Source organism: Lepidothrix coronata, unplaced genomic scaffold, assembly GCF_001604755.1.
Source record: "Lepidothrix coronata isolate B3197 unplaced genomic scaffold, Lepidothrix_coronata-1.0 Scaffold272, whole genome shotgun sequence".
Lineage (NCBI taxonomy): Eukaryota > Metazoa > Chordata > Aves > Passeriformes > Pipridae > Lepidothrix > Lepidothrix coronata.
Window position 1 is genome coordinate 172,483 of NW_016690452.1, and position 18,330 is coordinate 190,812.

An 18,330-nucleotide genomic window follows, 5' to 3' on the forward strand; every position below is an offset into this window, starting at 1 on the left:
GGTGCTGACAGGGGAGGAACCACAAACTGTTACCATAAACCAGGAACTGTTTCCACAGCTACACTCCAGGTAAACGAGCACTGGCTTTGGCCATGCTCCTGGTAACCGAGGTGCTGTGACCGCAACGCATTTCCCAAAGGTGTGCAGTGACAAGCATCCGGCTGTGTGGGGTCAGCACCTGAGAGCCAGGCCCCCACCCCACAGGGTCCTGCTCCGGGCCCCTCTCAGCAATGACACCCTGCGCAGGTGCTGCCGGGTCCATCGGGGTGACCCCAGGCGCTGGCCCTGGCAGAAACATGCAGGTCCTGGCAGGAGATGCAGCTGGTGCCCAGCAGAGACCTGGCTGTTGGAGCAATGCTGGTGGCAGCAGATGCCATGCGGTGTGGGGTGGGGGCTGTGGGCAGTGCCCAAGGGGCATCTCGTGTGGTCCCTCAGCCTGTGCTGGGGCCGGGGCCAGCTGCAGCCCCGTGGCCAAGGTCTCTGTTCATGCAGGACTGTAACACAGGGAGAGCAGAGGGCAGGGCAGGCCCTTCACCTCCTCAGGCTGGCACAGCCTGGTGTGAGGGGGGCCAGGTTGCCCTCAGCACAGTGCTGCACTCCGGGCAGCTGCACGACTGCTACATTCCCAGTGCAAACAAACGTGATCTTGCTTACCTGCCCGAACTGGCAGCTCAGGATTATTGGGCATGAGGAAGAAGACACAGCACCCAGGATGTACTTGAAGTGACTGGAAGATGTGGACTAAGTAAAAGGGGCCGAACACACTGTCCCAGTGTCTTCATTCTATCACAAACCACCCTGGGACTTGGAAAGCCAGGACATCTTCCCCAGTATGACCAGTTCTTCCATGTAGAAAAAAAGGTACCTGGCCTTGAGCCTGTGCACTCACTCTGGGTGTGACTTCAGCCACACTTGTCCCAGAACAGTGGACATAAGCAGGGCTGCACCTGCAAGTTCTGGCACAGACACACTGCTGCCATCAGAGACAGAGAGACGCTGGACCGACAGCATAGATTTACTGTGAACATGTCATCACAACACAGCATAGAGATCTTTGGGCACAGCTTCACAAAAACACGTATTCTAGCTACAGACAGACACGCAGACTTGTCCATAAATATAGGAGAAGTAGGAAGCACAGCCCTGGCCGGCACTCGGGATGCGGCAGGGACACCCGTATCAATCTTGCCTTCAGGCTTGTGCTCACAAGGCATTTACATAAATATGTATTAAATACTTCTCATTTTATATATAATAAAGATTTCTCCTTATTGGTTTCTAATAGTCCTGAATTGTTCAAAGAGCAGTTTCTTTAATTTCTGTCACCAAGACTTCAGAGCTGTACCCTGCCTGACCCTTGGGGACGAGAAAAAAAACCCGTGTGCGTCCTTCTTGCATACCTCCCTCAGGCTGGATCCCCACGCTCCTGCCTGCCCCAGCCCAGCAGGAAAACATCCAAGGCCACGCCAAAGAGATGTTTGCTTGGGAGTGGCAGTCTTGAACTCGATGCCCTCACTACCCTCCTTCCCACATTCAGAACGCTTTTTGCTTCTCCTAGTCTTCCTGCCTTTGACCCTCTGGACCTGGTTTTGGTGGCCAGCAGTGGGAATTGAGAGAGGAGGAAAGAAGAAACAGAGAGGAGGTTGGTGGTTGTGACAGATCCAATTAATTTGGGCCCAGAATGCCTTTTTCTGAAGGCTACGGGCCAAAAAGTCTCAAGGGAGTATCTGGTCCCTCGGACTTACCACCCCAAAAGCCTTGGCTGTACCAGTCCTGTAATGCTGCTGTCCCAGCGAGCACACAGACCTTGGGACACCAGTGCAGTGCCATGTCCCCGCTCCATAGAGGTGCCATGCCAATACCAAGACTGCATTTGCTGTTCATTTAACGAGGCAAACATTCTTGCTGAATGGCAAAGAGCTGGCTTGTGGAGGAGCAAAGCAGATCCTTCCACACTCCAGAGTCCTGTGGCCTTGGGACACGGCTTCTTCTGTGCTATGGACCGCCAGCTGCATGAGGTGCTGTGCAGGAAACTGGGTTACCTCCAGGTTAGAAGTGCTTGCAGTGTGCTGTCTAGCGAGCCACTAATTCTGCTGGTCCTCCTGACACAGCAGCCGCAGTTCCTCCATGCTTTTCTCAGGAGGCAGTGCCTGCACCTGGCACAGGTGACCAGAGAGAAGCTGGTCTGACAGAGCACTGTCCCCCAGCAGCTCCTTGCCCATATGCTCTGGATCCAACACCTCTCCCAGCAGCTCCTCTTCACAGGGCACCAGGATCTCTTTGGACAGCCCAGACTGATCCAGGCCAGTCATTCCTCCAACACACCCCTCACCTGGCTTCACTCGCTCCCCAGCCAGCCTCAGGTCAGACCCTGCACCACAATTTGGGTTTCCCGTGTTACTTGGATCTAACATTTCCCCAGATGATTCTTCATCCAGCTCCCCCATGTTCTTCTCCTCTGGGTTAGTGTCCTCCTCTGCCAACTCCTTCTTGCACAGCCTGCCTGGCTCTGGGCCTTTATTCCAGGTCAGGGTCTCTGAAACTCTTGGCTCTGCCGCTGACAGCCCAAACCTCCCCCCCTCCATGTCAAGCCCTCTGCCTGGAGGCTGACTCTCTTCCTGCTCGGGGGACTGTCTACTCAGTTGCTCCTCACTTTTTGGGGGGCTGATGGAAAGTTTCTCAGTGAAGCTGAAATGAGCACAGTTGTCCACAGAAGTTGGAGAGGACGGGCCTGCACTGGAGACAGTACTGGAGGGGCCACTGCTGTCTGCAAAGAGGAAGAAAAATCTTAAACATGTAGCTGGTATTTCCCCACCCAAACTGTCACAGTCCCGCAGTTCTACAACCAACACGTGATGGCTGTCTACATGCCAGGCAACCTGGCAGGGGCTTGCAACTGGTCTTGGGGTGTTTCTGGCAGCTTAGCTGATGAAAACTCAATCATACACAGGTCAGTTCCATCCTGTAATCCAGTGGCATACAACCAAGAGTGGATTCTGTTGTCACAGAGCAAAATGTGAAGTGTGATGGCTTTGAAAACAAAACCATTTTCTTTTATTCTCTCCCTATTATGGACCACTATTATGGATCAGTCTCAGCTTCACCTTGCTCCTCCTGGTTCCTGACACACAATTCCTGAATGCTGAGCAAGAGTCAACGCTGGAGAAAGAAACACTGATTCTCTACTAATGCTTATCCTTGCCTTATATTGCACAATGAGCAAAACTAGAGAACAGATCTAGATTATATATAATCCAATAAAGGAGGAGGATTAAACAACTGTTTTCAGCCAGATCAGTTCCCTAAACTTGACAAACTTCCCTCCCTCCCCACCACATTCACCCCAATCAAGAAGGTAGCACACTCACACCAAGGGGGCTTATCTGAACGCTGGCGCAACGGCAAAGAGGATGATGTCAGGATTCGCTGGGACATAAAGGGGTCTCCTGGTATCTGGCTACCAATCATTGAATCAAATAAAGCTTTAAGAAAAAGAATACACAATCAGTAATATTCAGACAGACATAAAGGAACAGCTCATAGCCCAGCATCCATGATCAGGTACTCCAGGAAGAGCTCAAGACTAGCCAAATCAGAGCCATGCCTGCCCGTCAGCTCCTGGGAATATTTCCCAAGCTGGAGTTTGTATCCACATCACTGTAGTCACCAGCTACAGACAGACCTGACTGATTACTTTTCTCCCAAGTAAGTGCCCTAGGATGGCTCTGAGCTGAGTCCCATGGCTCACCCCTGGGCTAGAGCACTCTGGAACAGGTTCCAGAGACTGCACTTATCTCCAGTCCTATCAGGCTGATCTGTCCCCAGAATGTAAAAGACCAGGAGTGCTCTTTGCCTCTCCAGAGACAAGCCCACCTGACCAGTACCTGCAGTGGACTGGACATGTGATTCGCTGCAACTCCTGCACACAGCTGTCAGGAACTCGTTGACCTGTCGCAAAGAGAGGGAGTTGTGCAGGGTCTCCAGGGGATAAATGGTGGGAACCATGGAACAGCCTTCAAAACCTAGAAAGAGATCCAATCAGAAAATGAGTAGAGCAAACAGCAAGGTAAATCCATGCAGGAGCACTCATAGCTGAAGGAGCTGGGCACTCTGGGTATCAAACAACAGGCACACTCAGGCCTCAGGTCACCTCTTCTAGGCCAAGAAAATCACCATGAGGCAATCCCATGCAATAACAGACCTGAAAGCAAGCGCCTGGGCACACAGGGAGGGGAGAGGAGGAAATGTGTCTGGCGGCTGCCGCATTTGCTGCGGCACCTGTGACCCTTCTGCTGTAACACGTGGCCATGATGGAGAGCTTGGCAGTGCCCACAGAGAGCTAGGCACAGTGCCCACACTTACGGAAGCCAAACAGAAACCGAGTGATGCCGACAAAATTTCCATTAAAGGGGTCCCACTGCTGGTGACCCCCTGCCTGGCGCAGCCCCCCCTCCCCACTGCAGGAAGTGTTTGCTGCAGCACCTCCCTCTCACAGCAGCCCCCTGTGCACCCCTGACAGGCTGTGTCCCAAGGAGGGGATGGGCAATGAATTATTTGTCCCCTTAAGCAGACTTTGCTGCCAGCAAACCCAGAACACGCAGAAATAGGCACCTCGGCGTGTAACAAACACTTGCTCAGAGCTAAGCTGCAACACAACCATTCACAATAAATCCTTTGCTGCTCAAGCCAGCAGAGTGTTACAGCAAAGTATCTTCCTCTTCATCCCAGCTTCCTGGAAATGCCTTGTGGAACCAAATCAACCTGAACTGTCAGAGGAGCAAGGAAAAAACATATACCAACACGTGTATGGAATGAGGCCTCCTCCTGCTCTGCGCCTCTCGAGTTTAAAGGCCTCTCAACTCCTCAAGCTTGGGCTTCCCATTCTGTGACTCCACAGTTCCCTCCAAGAAGCTCAAAAAGACCCTGGGAAGGAATTGCGTTTGTTTCTACAAAGAAGGTAAAATATTTTTAAATGCAAAAAGTTGAAGAGTTTTTGATGCAATCTGTGTCACAATTGCTGTCCAGCACACTGACAGGCTAGAACTGACCCCTGCAGCTTGGCTGCCCCTCAGGAGAAGCCCTGGAGCACCTGTTTGCAAAGTGCAGTCAGTTCCAGTTACCTCCAGAACAGACTGTTCAATCCCCTCACCTAACCCAGTCCTGCAAGAGGCAAGGAGAATGAGCCAGTGGAGATGTTCACTGACATAGCAACTGGTGGAGATAAAAACCCCTCCAGAGTCCACAAGGTTACCTATGCCTAACAACATAATTCAAGACAGGCAGGATAACAAATCCTTGGCTAGGATGAGGAAATGTAAGACACAAAAAAAAGATCACATTCTTCTGTTTGTTGATGAGAAGACTTGAGAGTGGAAGTGCTGAGTAAGGAAGAATGTATGTTCATTATTTTCTCATAGGCCTCCTGGGAGACAGAGCTAAAGAAAAAAGGTGAGGGCAAAACTTAAACGGTCATGGGAGATGGTTGTGGAGGAGTCCCGTATGAGGCTACTCTCACTTCACAACAGAATCTGGTTTGAGAGGAGTCAAGTTGGCTCAGGTGTTGGGGTCTCAAAAAAGGGAAGAAGTTTGAATATAACATAGGGCAAAGCAATGTTGTTACAAGACACACTGCAGACACCCATGGGGCTCTGAGTGCTTGGGCGCCCCTTTAATAAGATGAGGAAATCAAAGGTCCAGCGTTAGAGGAAACATTAGACACTGACATACAGCTGATGTCAAATGATACACCTGTACCCCCAAAGTGCCAGGTGCCTCTTGCACAGCTCTGCTCAGCACTGTGGCACTGAACCACTCTCGAGCAAGCAGAGAAAACAGCCAAAGTTTCCCTTTCCAAGATGGACAACTACTGTGTTCAAAGAGCCCCTCTCCTTAGTGTATGGCAGCCCACTTCCCTGCTTACCTCCTTGGACCTGCTGAGCTGCTGGGGAGAGGCCACCAGTGGCTTCATGCCACCACAGCACAGCAAAGGCAGCAGCCACCGCTACAGACTGCAATCCTTATGTGTCCCCAGTGAAGCCTCTGACCACTGCTGCACCACACACACATAGCAAAGAATCAACACCTCTGGGAATGGGCAACAAAAATAAAATGTGAGAGCAAGCCACAGGAACTGTCCCAGACTGACAGTCACCCTGTGCTGTCTGTGTGGCTACTGCAGATGCTCCCCCAAACTCTTTTCCTGGGGCCTGCAGGGCAGGTGTCTGCAATGCGGACAATGGCACGAGAAATTGGACGGAATTCCACCCATTTTGTACCAACGTCCAACAACAGCCCACAGAGGAAGAAGTTTCATTTTTCATTTCATTCAGGTTTGAGTACACCAGCTGTGTTAGGGACACAGAGGGCAATTTGTGTCCTCCGAAGTTGGGCTTGCCCCACAGGCAGAGGCATGTGCCAGGGGTCTGCAGAGCTGAGTAGCTAAAAATGAACCCCAAAGTCAACAGTCATCTTCTCTGGGCAAGGAGTACAGTACACCATAGTTATGTCTCCCAAAGCTTTGTTCAGTAATAGGAAGAAATCATCTGTTAAAGAAAGCAAGATTTGGTTACAGGAAAAACCTCGAGATACACAAGGCAGAAAAGTCTGCCAAGTATGTGTTATTCTGGCTGTCCAAGAAGAGTGTGTTTGATGTGGAGGAGCAGCTATGGGGGAATCTCCCCTCTGAATCATAGTGCAGCAGCATCCTGATGCAGCTGCAGTGGGAACAGTACTGACTGAAGAGCTGCTCTGAAGGTGAGAGCAGAGGTACAACCCAGGCAGAGAGTCACAAGGCCTGTTTTGACTCTCCCAGGCACTCTGATGCCAAAGCTGAAGACCCACGCACTTTACAGCTGAGTTAACCATGTTCCAGTCTGAGCTCTTCTCCCCTGTGCTTCATGTCCTCAGCATGTGCTCACTCTACTGCACAGGCAGAGAGTTTACTTGGTGTAACCCTGAGTTAGGAAGAATTCCAGATGTTCAAGGAAGGAGTGACCCTCCCCTTAGAATAAGACTTTTAGAGCTGCCTCATACTGACACACACTTCATAGGAGTATTAAGAAGGTGATTTGGGTACAAGGACCCTTTGGCAGAGATCATCTAGCACACTACACCACATAAAGCAAACAGAGACCTGCACCTGTCTCATATCATCCAGCTAAATCAGAGAATCTCAGATTTCTAGGAGACTCCAGCAGGCAGTAGGAACACACAAGATTCTTGCGAACAGCTACCTCTCAGCAGATGGCCTCAAAAAAGTCATTATTAGACATTATTACAGTTTGATTAGCAGAAGTTGCTGAGTAGTAACTACTTGGGTCTCCAGTTGAGAACTCTACACTGGAGTGAGAGGGTGCCTTTCCCTTTCTGCTGGAGACCTTGGAAGCAACAAGGCAGACCAACGGCACGTGGCACATCCCCAAAAGGTCTGTACTCCAAAGCTCTGCATGCCAGCTCTTGTGCAATGAAGAAGAACTTGTCCAGTCTCAGCACAGATGAAAGCACTCAGGCTCCTCTCTGACACGCATGGTCAGTCCAGCTCTATTTTGCTGGGAAAACTCCAACATGCCACATGTATGTTGGTATATGTTTATATATGCACACATGGTATGTACATGAACAAGGATTTTTGCTAGCCAGCATAAATTTAAGCCATCAGTCGGCCTGAAGGTCTATCCTAGCTCAGCATCCCTCTGTCCACAATGCCAGAAGTGGCTCAAATGAAGGGGTAAAAGTCTAGACAGCACACATGACCCTTCCCCAAGCAATGTCCCAAACACCAGTGACCCATAGCTCAGAACTGCTCTGGACATGATGTGTCTCTTCCATATTCTCCAGCCTCCCCTTGAACTCTGTTAAGCTCCCAATGCCCCCAGATACCATGGTAAGGACTGTGTAACAAAACACTTCTGGCCGAAGTGCCTCAACTCACTTCATTAGAAACCTCCTTGCTCCTGGAACTCCATGAATCTGTGGATCCCCACCACTCCCCTCAGGCCACTATGACCACTATTACAAACATCCTTCCCAGATTGCAAATTTCTACCTTTTTCACATTGTTCCAAGTGGTGATGGTCAGATCAGAGCCCCCTATTTTATAGAGGAGTTTGGGGCTGTTTCTCCTTGTCATTTAAATTTATTTACACTGGACATCACCTGCTCATCATCCCAGGGCCACTCTGTTTCTCCATAGCTGACCTTTGGTTTCAGTACCAGGGTAATTCCTTACCAATAGGAACTTACTTCACACTATTCTTTTTCCTAGCTATGACTACACAGGTTCCCAGACATTACTTCAGGGCTCCACAGCTGATCTTTCCAACTACAGATGCCAACTGCATACTTCTGACTCACTGATTCGATCTAATTCATGTTTTCTTTGTATGGATGGAAGCACAGTGGAAAGCCAAGAAAGAGAGGACAGGAGAATGCAGTTTTCACAAGGAGGAAATGTCTGCTCAGAGAAGGGCCTCAGCAGGAATTCCAAACACTTCAGTGAACTGTGGGCTTGACGAAACACTGAGAAAACCGCAAGAATGAACTCCCTGATGGCAGAGATTTGATTTCCATCCAGGAGGGCTGCTGTGCTGGGTACGTCAGGAGTATGTATCTCCTGTGTCTGGCTGCATTAGGCCAGGCTGCACCTCCCAGCACCCTGCTGCAGCATTCGGGGTGTTGCTGCCCAAAGCAACACAGCTCATTTCCTCTCCCCACCTGAGCTCACAGCATATGGCCGAGACCTGCAGCAGGGGAAGCTCAGCCCTGGCTCTGGAGCAGTCTGCTGTGATCCAGCATCTCTTCTCCTGAAGCAATTACTGCTCCTCTTTGCCAGGAGACCAAGGATCGTCCTAATTACACATGAAAAGCAACTGCTGTCTCAAAATTGCCTGCTTGACAGAAAGGGCTCTCTCAAGTTAAAACAGTCTGTGTAAGAAAAATTCTAATCTTCCCAGCTCTGTAAAGTCCAGTTGCTTCACTACACAGAAGGCTGAACTGTCTGTGCCTCTTCCACCTGTGGGTCTGAATGGAAAAGGGGGTCCATGCATCACACCACACAGCTCAGCAAGCCACATGCTCTGAGCAGTTTCTATGGTGCAGCTAAACCTCAGCAGTCAATCCCAGCTCACTGCCCCACTCCGGGAGCAGCAATCCTTCCACCTGTGTGGTGGAAGCACCACCAAGGCCTCCATGCACCAGACTTCCAATCCGTGCCAGAGGTCGAAAAACACCGGAGAAACAGCAGCAAGCTTTGATTTATAACATCTGGATTTAATGCTCAAATCGTCTATCTCTTCCCATCAGAGACATGACACACTGAGAGGCCCTAAGAGGCAGGACAGATGCCATGCAGTGCAGCCACAGAAGCTCAGCTCTACCCTGTCTCAGTTTCTCTAGAAACAACACACCCACAAGCACTCACTGCCCCAGAATTTCCACAGCAAGTTCACTCAGCATGTGGCCAGCTGCAGCATCTACTTAACCTCTTCTTCCCATACTCTCACTACTCACTTTAGTTCCTCCGTTACTAAGGGGGCACCCCGTGGCATCCCACCAAGACCTGCATGGAGCATCCTGCCAGCCAGGCATCCCATTGGTAGGAGCTTAGCACCTACCCTGAAGGGAACTTAATGGCTTACCCTGGCTAAAGGAAGGAGGCAACAATTGCCAAAGATGGAAAGAGCGGTTACAGCTACACAGGAGCATGGGCTCTGTGTGAAACAGCACTGGCTCCATATGGAAAGGTTCCTGCCTAAGGCTCCAACACTGCTGGTACAACAGCACACACAGCTTGCTGCAGCAGCAGCCTAGAGACCTTGGGATGCAGTGAGGGAAACGCTTTCCTTTTTAGAAGCAAAGCATACTCTGCATTCTCAAGCAGACAGTGGTCCCTGCTCAGCTACAAGAGCATGGGACGGAGGCAGCTGCAGCGTGCAGTACCGTAAAGACACTCCAAGTCATCCTGCCCTGAGATCAGCCAGCTCCTGAAGAGGCGCAGGTGGTAGGAGCACTGCTGCAGGTGATGGGCTAGGGTGGCATCCAGGGAGATGGTCCGGCTCGTGGCACAGTCAGAGGAAAAACGGCGCAGCAACTGGGCAACGTGCTGGTGCTCCAACACATCTGGAGGAAAGGGGCCATAGAGAGTGAGAGGAGAGGGGCAGGTGCAGCTGGGGACAGAGAAGCTGTGGAGATGTGGGGATGGATCTGTCAGCACCAGGGCTGCTGGGTGAGAAGGACCCACACCACACAGTAAGCCCAATCCCTCCCACAGTGAGCAGGTCAGGAATGCCCTTACAGCTGTGTCCCCCCAGTGACAGCGGGGCAGGCCAGCCTCCCTCCCGGCCCAGCCTTCACCTGGCTGCAGCACAGGGCAGCGCCTGAACAGTGAGGCTTCATCTTTAGAAGTGAAAGTCTGACAAGTGAATAAATTTTAGGACACATTCCAAGTCCAATATACTTCAGGTTTGGCTAGATAAGAAGATCAGGCTCAGGCCCACACTTGCCCTCCCGCAGCTGAGATGAGAAATCCAAACTGCCAACAGAGCATTCGAGTCCTGCATTCAAGTGCTGCCAGGCATCTCAGCACGTGGGACAGAGAGCAAATGGTCCAGCATCAAACGAGCAGAGGCTGTGCAAGGGACACGAGGGACAGCAAGGTCTGGCTGAGAGCCCAGTGCTGAGAGTGTGAAAGAACAGAGGGGTCCACAGAAGCACTGACCTTCCCTCTAGACTCTGAGAACAGCCCTGTGCAAGCTTCTGTGATATCCTTACATGGCAGACAAGACACCATCATGCAGGCATGTCTTCTCCTCCACATGCACAGCCTCAGGACTCGCATCATATGCCCAAGACTCATGTGACCAGGACATAAACCATCTGGCCTGACGCTGTGCTTGGCCACTGCCATGGTTCACCCGTCCCATTTCACCACACAGAGGCAGCTCTCCAGAAACAAAATCCAGACTCAGAGCTGGGAACAATTTTTGCATCCTCAGGTAAGTGGTTCATGGGGTTAAACATCCTTCCTGCTCAAAGCAGTGCCAAGCCTAGACCAAATATCCCTGACTTCAAGCTTGTTCTTGCTGGACCTTGTCTTTGTTTTCTTGATTAAGGAGCACTTTTCAATTGGAAATATTCGTTGGGTTTTTGAGAGAAACCTGATGCCCAGTTTCACACTACTGTATTTGGAGCATGGGCAACTGTTTTGCAGCGTGGCTTAGGAAAGTCTGGAGCTGGGTGCAAGCTTTGCAGGCAAGATAAACAACACACCCTGCTGACATACACTACGTGAGCTCAGATGGTGTCCAGACATACAGACAAACAGAGCAGTTTTTTGGCCACTCTGGGAAAACCAAAACCAAGCAAACACAGAGAACAGATTCCCTCCAGTTATCTGAAACAGTAGAACCACAGTGAGCTGCCCTTTCCCCTTTCATCCTTCCCAAAACAGTCTTCTGAATTTCATTCATCTTCCAGATCACACTAAACAGGATGTCTTCATATTCGCAACAAGATTGCAGAAGCTGCCTTGATCACGTAGGGCAAAAATACTTCACTTGGTATTGTTCAGTGATCTGCTTTGGTTCCAACTTGTCTCAACAGCAGGAGGCATGAGGGGAGGAGCCATGCTGTGAAACCTTTATAAAAGTATCTGTGCAAGATTTGGAGAGCAAACACTAGTTCAAGGCACCTGCTGCACAGAGCTAGCAGTCTGTAACCTCACAGACTCTCACTTTTGAGTGTCAGGTTAGTAGCAACATGGAGCAGAGATAGTGAGTCAGCAGAAGCACTGGCAGACGTCCTCCACCAAGCCTTTCCAGAGCCATGGGCAGGATGGGGTGAAGAAGGTGACAGCACGATGCTGATCCCCTCCCACCTCAGGAAGGCCCGAGCCAGCACTGTCCACCAACAGCAGACAAAAGCTCTGGAGAGAAACCATTCCTAGGATGAGGTCTGCAGGAAAGGTGAGCCTACCTGTATCAACACCACCGTGCTTGGAGGAACCACACAACCAGCCTAACAGACAGGTTTGCAAACAGGAGGCCATGAGGCTACCAGTACTCCTGACATGGAACACCATGCACAGAGGGAATGCTGCTGGCACCTCCTTCTCTCCCACCCTACAGTGGGCTCTTCCAGGTGACATACAGCTGGGCTAAGGCTATCCTTGTTTTCATCCTGTAAATCTGCAGTGTGGAAATGGAGGACCAAAGCTGCTGAAGCTCTGGCATATGAAGTGGACATCACACTCCAATCCAGCGATAGTCTCCCCCCAACCCCCACCCCCCTGAAAGGGAGAATGACAGAAGGCCTTAATGTCAGCAGTGGAGTTAAAAGCTGCTTTAGCAGTCCACTCACAGAGCCGCAGTTTCTGCTTTTTCACCTAGGACACAAACACCTCAGGGGAGAGCAGAGGCACCACTGAGCAGTAACGGGATGAGTGAACACAGTAGTCACAATGAGACAATGGGGGAAGGTGAAGCATGTTTGGACACCAGATACACAGACAAAAAAACCACAAGAAGGCCGAGAGCAGAACATGTGCAGAGAGAACTGAACGTGAGCGTGGGGTTAGAAGTGTGAAGGAATGTCAAGTCAAGGAAGCAAACGTACCATTAGTCGGATGCTTTGCAAACGACACAGAAAATCGTTTTACGGCTGGCATAGACAAGAGCTCTGAGGAAATAAAAACAGATCATCTCAGTTAACAGCCTGCTTTGAAAGATCCCCCTACCCTCATATGCTTGCAACTATCCTTTCAGGTTCACCTTCCTGACCTCCACAACAGCTGCTCCCATTGGTGCTGCGGTAGCACCTAAGACACTCCACCTGCGGGTCTGACTGAACTGCTCAGCCTCATCGCACTCTGCATCTCCCCATGCCCAGGGTCTCCCCTGACAATACACAGCCACACTCTCAGTGACAGACAGCACCTCACGCCTTCCCACCACACCAGGCTCAGTCCAGTGCAGGATGCAGCCAGGCCATACTTGCAGCCACCAGAGCACGCGACCAAGCAAGCAGCAGCACCACAGGAGGATCGTTCTCAGGATTTACCTCTGCCCAAGGAAAACAAACATCATTCTGCAGAGGGACTGAAGAGTTCTGGCACAGGAACAGCTCAAAACATCCTCTTAATGCAAGTTACACAGAGCTATTTATGAATTTAAAGGTAAATCACCTGACTAGGGAAGAAACAGAAGATCCATGAGGACATGCCTCTACAGTTCTTTGCTCAAAGCATTTCAGTACAGGAGAAGCTTTGGTATACACCTGTCAGAGTGGTCCTCAGGCTTCTCCTGGCCATGTCCCAGGACAGGCCAAGCTCTCCCATACAAATCACACATCAGAAAGACAGTGCAAGGACAGATACTGTGCATCTAATGGAGTGCAAACAATGGGCTTTAAAGGACATGGATTAGGCTCCATAAGGACACTAAAAAAAAAAAAGAGCTGGAAACTTAATTTTTTTCCCACTCTGGAAATTCCTTAGCTATCATGGAAAAGAATGACCTGGATCAGACCATCTGTATCTGGGATTCAATGTGAGACCCCAGCCAATCATACCTTTTGCTGCTATTTATGAACTTTTAGGAAATATTAGAAAATCCTTTTATTTCTCCTTCATGTTTCATGCATCCATTCTCTCTAGTCCATAAGGTCTGTATGCCTATCCCCCTCACCAGTGTACCAATTCATGCTCCACAACCCCACTGTGCTCCTCTAGCTACATCCACTGGCTTGGCCAAATAATGTATCTATACCAACTCTAATGCTGCAATTTCATCCACCAGCATAACAGCCCTAAAAACTCTTTTTCTTTCTTTAAACTCAACAAACAGCATAACAATCTTCCCTACACATGCAATCCCTTAGAAGTGTCCAAGCCCTGGAGCTGCAGTCAGCTGCTGACCATGTCCATCCCACCCCAACACCTCCCCTTGCCTTCAGGGCACATCAAATGAAATGGCACTGGCCCAGTTTACTGGGTCCCTGTCTTCAAGCAAGACAACTTCAAATTACAACCATCCACGCACCTTCCCTCAGCTTGAGATTGGGACAACTTTCTGCTGAAGTGCTCCTTAGCCCTCTTCCAGCTCCAAGCAAAAGAGACTTCAGAAATAAGGGCCCTTGAAACTTCCCTGGAACAAGGCAAGTTCACATTGGTGAAGTGCTATTAGCCACACTATGCACCTTGAAGCATCACAGCCATGAAAAACTATCAGAGTTCATGCAAAGATGTGCTGCGGAATCTGAAGGTTTTTCAACATTATCAGCCCAATGAGTGTGGAAAAGGTGCTGAAACAAATGTCCTCCAAGCATCTGCTGTAGCTGCTGTGTCACTGACTGCATCCAGCTCCAGTGATGTTCGGCTTAAATTCCATTGTTCAGCATTTCACTGGTGCTCATTTAAGTAGGAACATGCAAATCAAGGGCTCATTTCACATTCCAGACTACCTTACCCAGCAGCTAAATGCCCTTCTGCCTCCTACTTGCTTTTCCAAGCTCCCAACTCCTTCCCCTCAGTTGCCCTTATTGCAGCAAGGCGCTGGCAGCACAGGGTGCCAGGGCATGTCAAGGAACATGAAAACAGAGGTGTAACATCAAGTCAATAATTCTGGGCTGTGTTAGTCACATGGCAGTTAACTAAGTCTGTCTTTTAGGTACTTGAGGGTACAGCTACATCTCAGCACACAGTGACCTCGTCACTGAATTTAGGCTAATGTAGGAGGACTACACTCGCCCATGAAAGCCCGTAGCCAGCTGCAGGAACATTCTGCTACACAGCCTACAGACACAGGCAGCCCAGCACTAGGACTGAGCAGGTCTGTTCTGCGCCCAGCTGGGCAAAGAGCATTCTCTGATGCTTTTCCCTGAGAATCAGTGCTGCCTTGGACTCCCACTCCTTGCAGAGTTAGGAAAGTACAGCAGCCAGGTCCCTTGCTGGCCTTTCCAGCAGCTCCCCTATGACTCACACCCCGGTCTTGTGCTAAACACCATGAGCTTATTCTGTGACCTGTGAGTAGCCAGCACTTGATGCCTGGGGCAGCTCAGACTGCTACAGTGATGCTGAGATTGCTCCCAGGTCACTCTCCCTGTCACTGTCACTCACAGCCCACTGTATGCCAGGGAGTGCCCTGAGGAGGTGAGAACCAGCTCAGTTTTTTCTTACACAAGAAAAGCAGCACAGGAAGCCAGTGTACATAATGGCACTCATGGGGTGCCAATAGGGCTGAGAATTGGACATCTTTCCACTCTGATTTGCTAGGCCATTTTTCTTGCCTCAAAACTGGACAAAAATTAAAATGAACCGACCTCCTGTTTTCTCCAAATTACTGCCCTACTCACCTCCCCACCTTGTAATCCACCAATGTGTGCCTGTTATGACCCTAACTAGAAAGGCACTCACATTCTGTATTGATTAAAACACCAAAAGGAAAAAGATGAGATATCCAAGACAGATGATTTTACATCCATTTCAGATCAGTGGTACAACGTTAGGTGGATTTCCAACCTGGTCACAGCATGCTGTGCAGACCCTGTCCACGGAGCTCCTCAACTCAGTGTCCCAACAAACGGTATGTGAATCAGTAATTAGAGTCTGAGTGCCTTTCCTATCGGGACCACAATGGACACCTGCACTTGTGCACTACACCCTCCAACTGCTCCAGGACAGCTCAGTCTCTCCCTGTGTCCCAATTTCCTTGCAGGTAACAACCTTCTGCTGCTCTCTGTGCGTGGTACCAGTGCTGGGCAGGACAGGGCATAGCTGCAGCACCTGCACCCATGAGCATCGGGCAACGCTCAGACCCAATGGCCCAAGTGCCTTCACCAGATTGTCTTTCTGACCTTTCTGGCAGTTTCAGCACAACTGCACAGAAACCAGACTTTCCAGTCCTTCTGCAGTATTTCATACAAGCAGCCCACTTACCTCAAGCCTTTCAGCTATACTGCCCTTGCTTCCTGACAGCTACCTCACACTCCACTGCATGCCCAGCCTCACTCTAGTGAGGCTAGTCCATCTCACCCATGCCCAAGCATATCATTCTGCCTTTGGGACAGCTCCATCTTCTATAGGGCAAAGAGCTTCACTTAGCATCAGCAAGATCACCAAGGTAAGAAAGCTGATGTGATCTGCTGGATTTCCATACCGGGTCAAACCTACTCAAGATCTGGACCAATAAATCCCCACTCACAACAGCGAGTAGTATTAAAGTGTCAGACCAAAGTCAGACCTCAGCAATAACACACATCAGCCTAAAACTCCTCTCACAATGTCAGCCCCTGTCTGTCCTAGCAAGCATCACAATTTCTTAGGATATGGTAAATTCATTACTGTAGATGCAGTGAATATACACATTCAGCTGTCACTGTTTTCAGCAGTCCAAGTCTGTGCTGCAGGAGCACCCTGAGATACCAATGTCCACAAAGTACCACCCTGCTGCCAGGGAACACACATACCGTCTTTGTATGTCAGGCTGCTGGCAAACTTTTTGCCATGGCTGCGTGCGTAGTCCTGGAGGTTGGGGGCACTGGAGGAGCCTCCCAGCACATTGGTGCTAAACAGCCCGGTGCACTGTGATCCTGGAAAGGCAGGGAAGGTGTTAGTATAACATATCCACTGCATGCAACTACAGAAAAGCAGGGTTAGTCCAAAGATGAAGAATGAACTGGTCACTTTACAAGCAATCTCAGGAAAAAACATGATGCCGGGAAGCACAGGGCGGCAAAGTTCTCCAAAGTTCTAAATTCCATAGTGCCAAATGTACAGCAGGTAGCCCAAAGCTCAGCACCAGGAAAGTTCCTAACTCCATCCAGGAGTTTAATTCTGTTTGGCTTTCTTGCCCTGACCTAGGAGAAACACCCTTACTCCCTCCAGTCAGCAAAGCTGCACACTGATGTCAGAGCAGTCAGGATGCCAAACTGCTGATGTTCCTGTCATAGGGCTTTATTGCTCTGCTCTTCTGCCCTTTCTCTTTGGAAAGCTCCTTTTTCTGTAGGACACCAAGGAGAGGAAAGGACTGTTTGATCTGTGGATCAGCCAGCGTGGATTACTTCCGTGTGAAAAAGCAAGGAAAACACTGAATAGAGAGCTTGCTTTCACAAGCTGATACTGCACAGCCGCTCAGTCACGTCTCGCTGCTCCAGCATAGGTCCACCTGGTCCATGAAAAAGCCTCGCAAAGCACCAGATGTGCACACACCATGGAATTTTACCTACTCTGTGTCAAGGAACATGGCATGCAAAATGGAGAGCAACCTAATTCCCGTGGCTTTGGCTTTGCCGAAGCACAGCGCTCTGCAGACTGACTTGGCTTTGTGTGATATCGAGGGAACACCAGGCATTTGAAAAAGGATTCTTTGGACTGACTAAGGAAAACAACTGTGAGTGAGACAAAACTCTATTATGTGCCAGATACAGCCACTGATTGGCTGTAAATTCTTTGCTAAACTGTCTTGCTGCTGCTTTCTCTACCGAGACTACCAGCTGCTAAAACCAACATTACTCCTACATACAAAAAGCTTCCAGAAACAAGCAGGTTGATCTGGTTCCACCTTGTCTGCCAAGGTAAAAAAACCTGCCACACTGCTTATTAGTATTTATTGGAACAGTGCAACTATTACTACTGTGAAAGAGATCCTGCCTACATTGGAAGCAGCTCTTGATTCTAAAATACTGCATCATATTTTGGTTGGAAGGAGCCTGAAGCTTCTTTCCCAATGCTCCAGCAGGACTAACTCAGATCATCTTGCTAGTGTTTGTCCAGTCAAGTTGTCAATATCCCCAAGAAAGGAGATTTCACAACCTCTTTCAGCCCCTGCTCCAATATCTGGCACATTCATGGTGGGTGAAAAATTGGTTCCTCCTAGCTAACTGGAATTTCTCCTGCTGCAACTTGCATCTGTTGGTTCTCAACCGACCAGCACAGGCTTTGGGGATAGTCTGTGTCTGTCCCCTCTACAACCTCCCATTTAGGTGGTGGAACAGCATTAAGGTCTCCACTCCCCACAGGTTCTGATCTGAACAAGCCCTGCTCCCAGCTTCTCCTCCAATGTCGTGTGCTCCAGGCCCATCCACCTCCACTGCCCCTTAGTGGACTCACAACCCTGACACCCACCCCCTCCACAGCCCAGGAAGCCCAGGGCAGGACAGCAGAGCTTCAGGCACAGCCTCTCACAAGAGGTGAACGGCAGGAAAGAGCCAAACCCCTCAGCCTGATGGCTGTACTCCAGCTGATGCAGCCAAGCATGCCATCAGCCTTCCCTGGTGTGAGTGTGGGAAAAATTCCTCCTTCAAATTTAGAAAGATGGCAAAAACCTGTGAGACAAAAAA

The 18,330-nt window shown here is 49.9% G+C and overlaps 1 protein-coding gene across 11 annotated transcripts in view; it reads right to left on the reverse strand.

Annotated features, from left to right (window-relative positions):
• Positions 1-999: 999 nt before the first annotated feature.
• PPIP5K1 (diphosphoinositol pentakisphosphate kinase 1) overlaps positions 1,000-18,330 on the reverse strand; it is a 47,652-nt gene continuing 30,321 nt past the window's right edge. For 5 of the 11 annotated variants that reach the window (XM_017836185.1, XM_017836184.1, XM_017836187.1 and 2 more), the window contains 7 exons: positions 16,459-16,581; positions 14,034-14,138; positions 12,610-12,672; positions 9,937-10,116; positions 3,885-4,022; positions 3,369-3,482; positions 1,000-2,767 (listed from right to left, as the gene is read on the reverse strand). In XM_017836185.1, coding sequence (XP_017691674.1) covers positions 2,085-2,767; positions 3,369-3,482; positions 3,885-4,022; positions 9,937-10,116; positions 12,610-12,672; positions 14,034-14,138; positions 16,459-16,581 — 1,406 coding nt within the window. In that variant the 3' untranslated portion in view covers positions 1,000-2,084. The remainder of the gene's footprint in view (positions 2,768-3,368; positions 3,483-3,884; positions 4,023-9,936; positions 10,117-12,609; positions 12,673-14,033; positions 14,139-16,458; positions 16,582-18,330) is intronic. The other 6 variants (XM_017836194.1, XM_017836190.1, XM_017836188.1 and 3 more) reach the window with 5 other exon arrangements.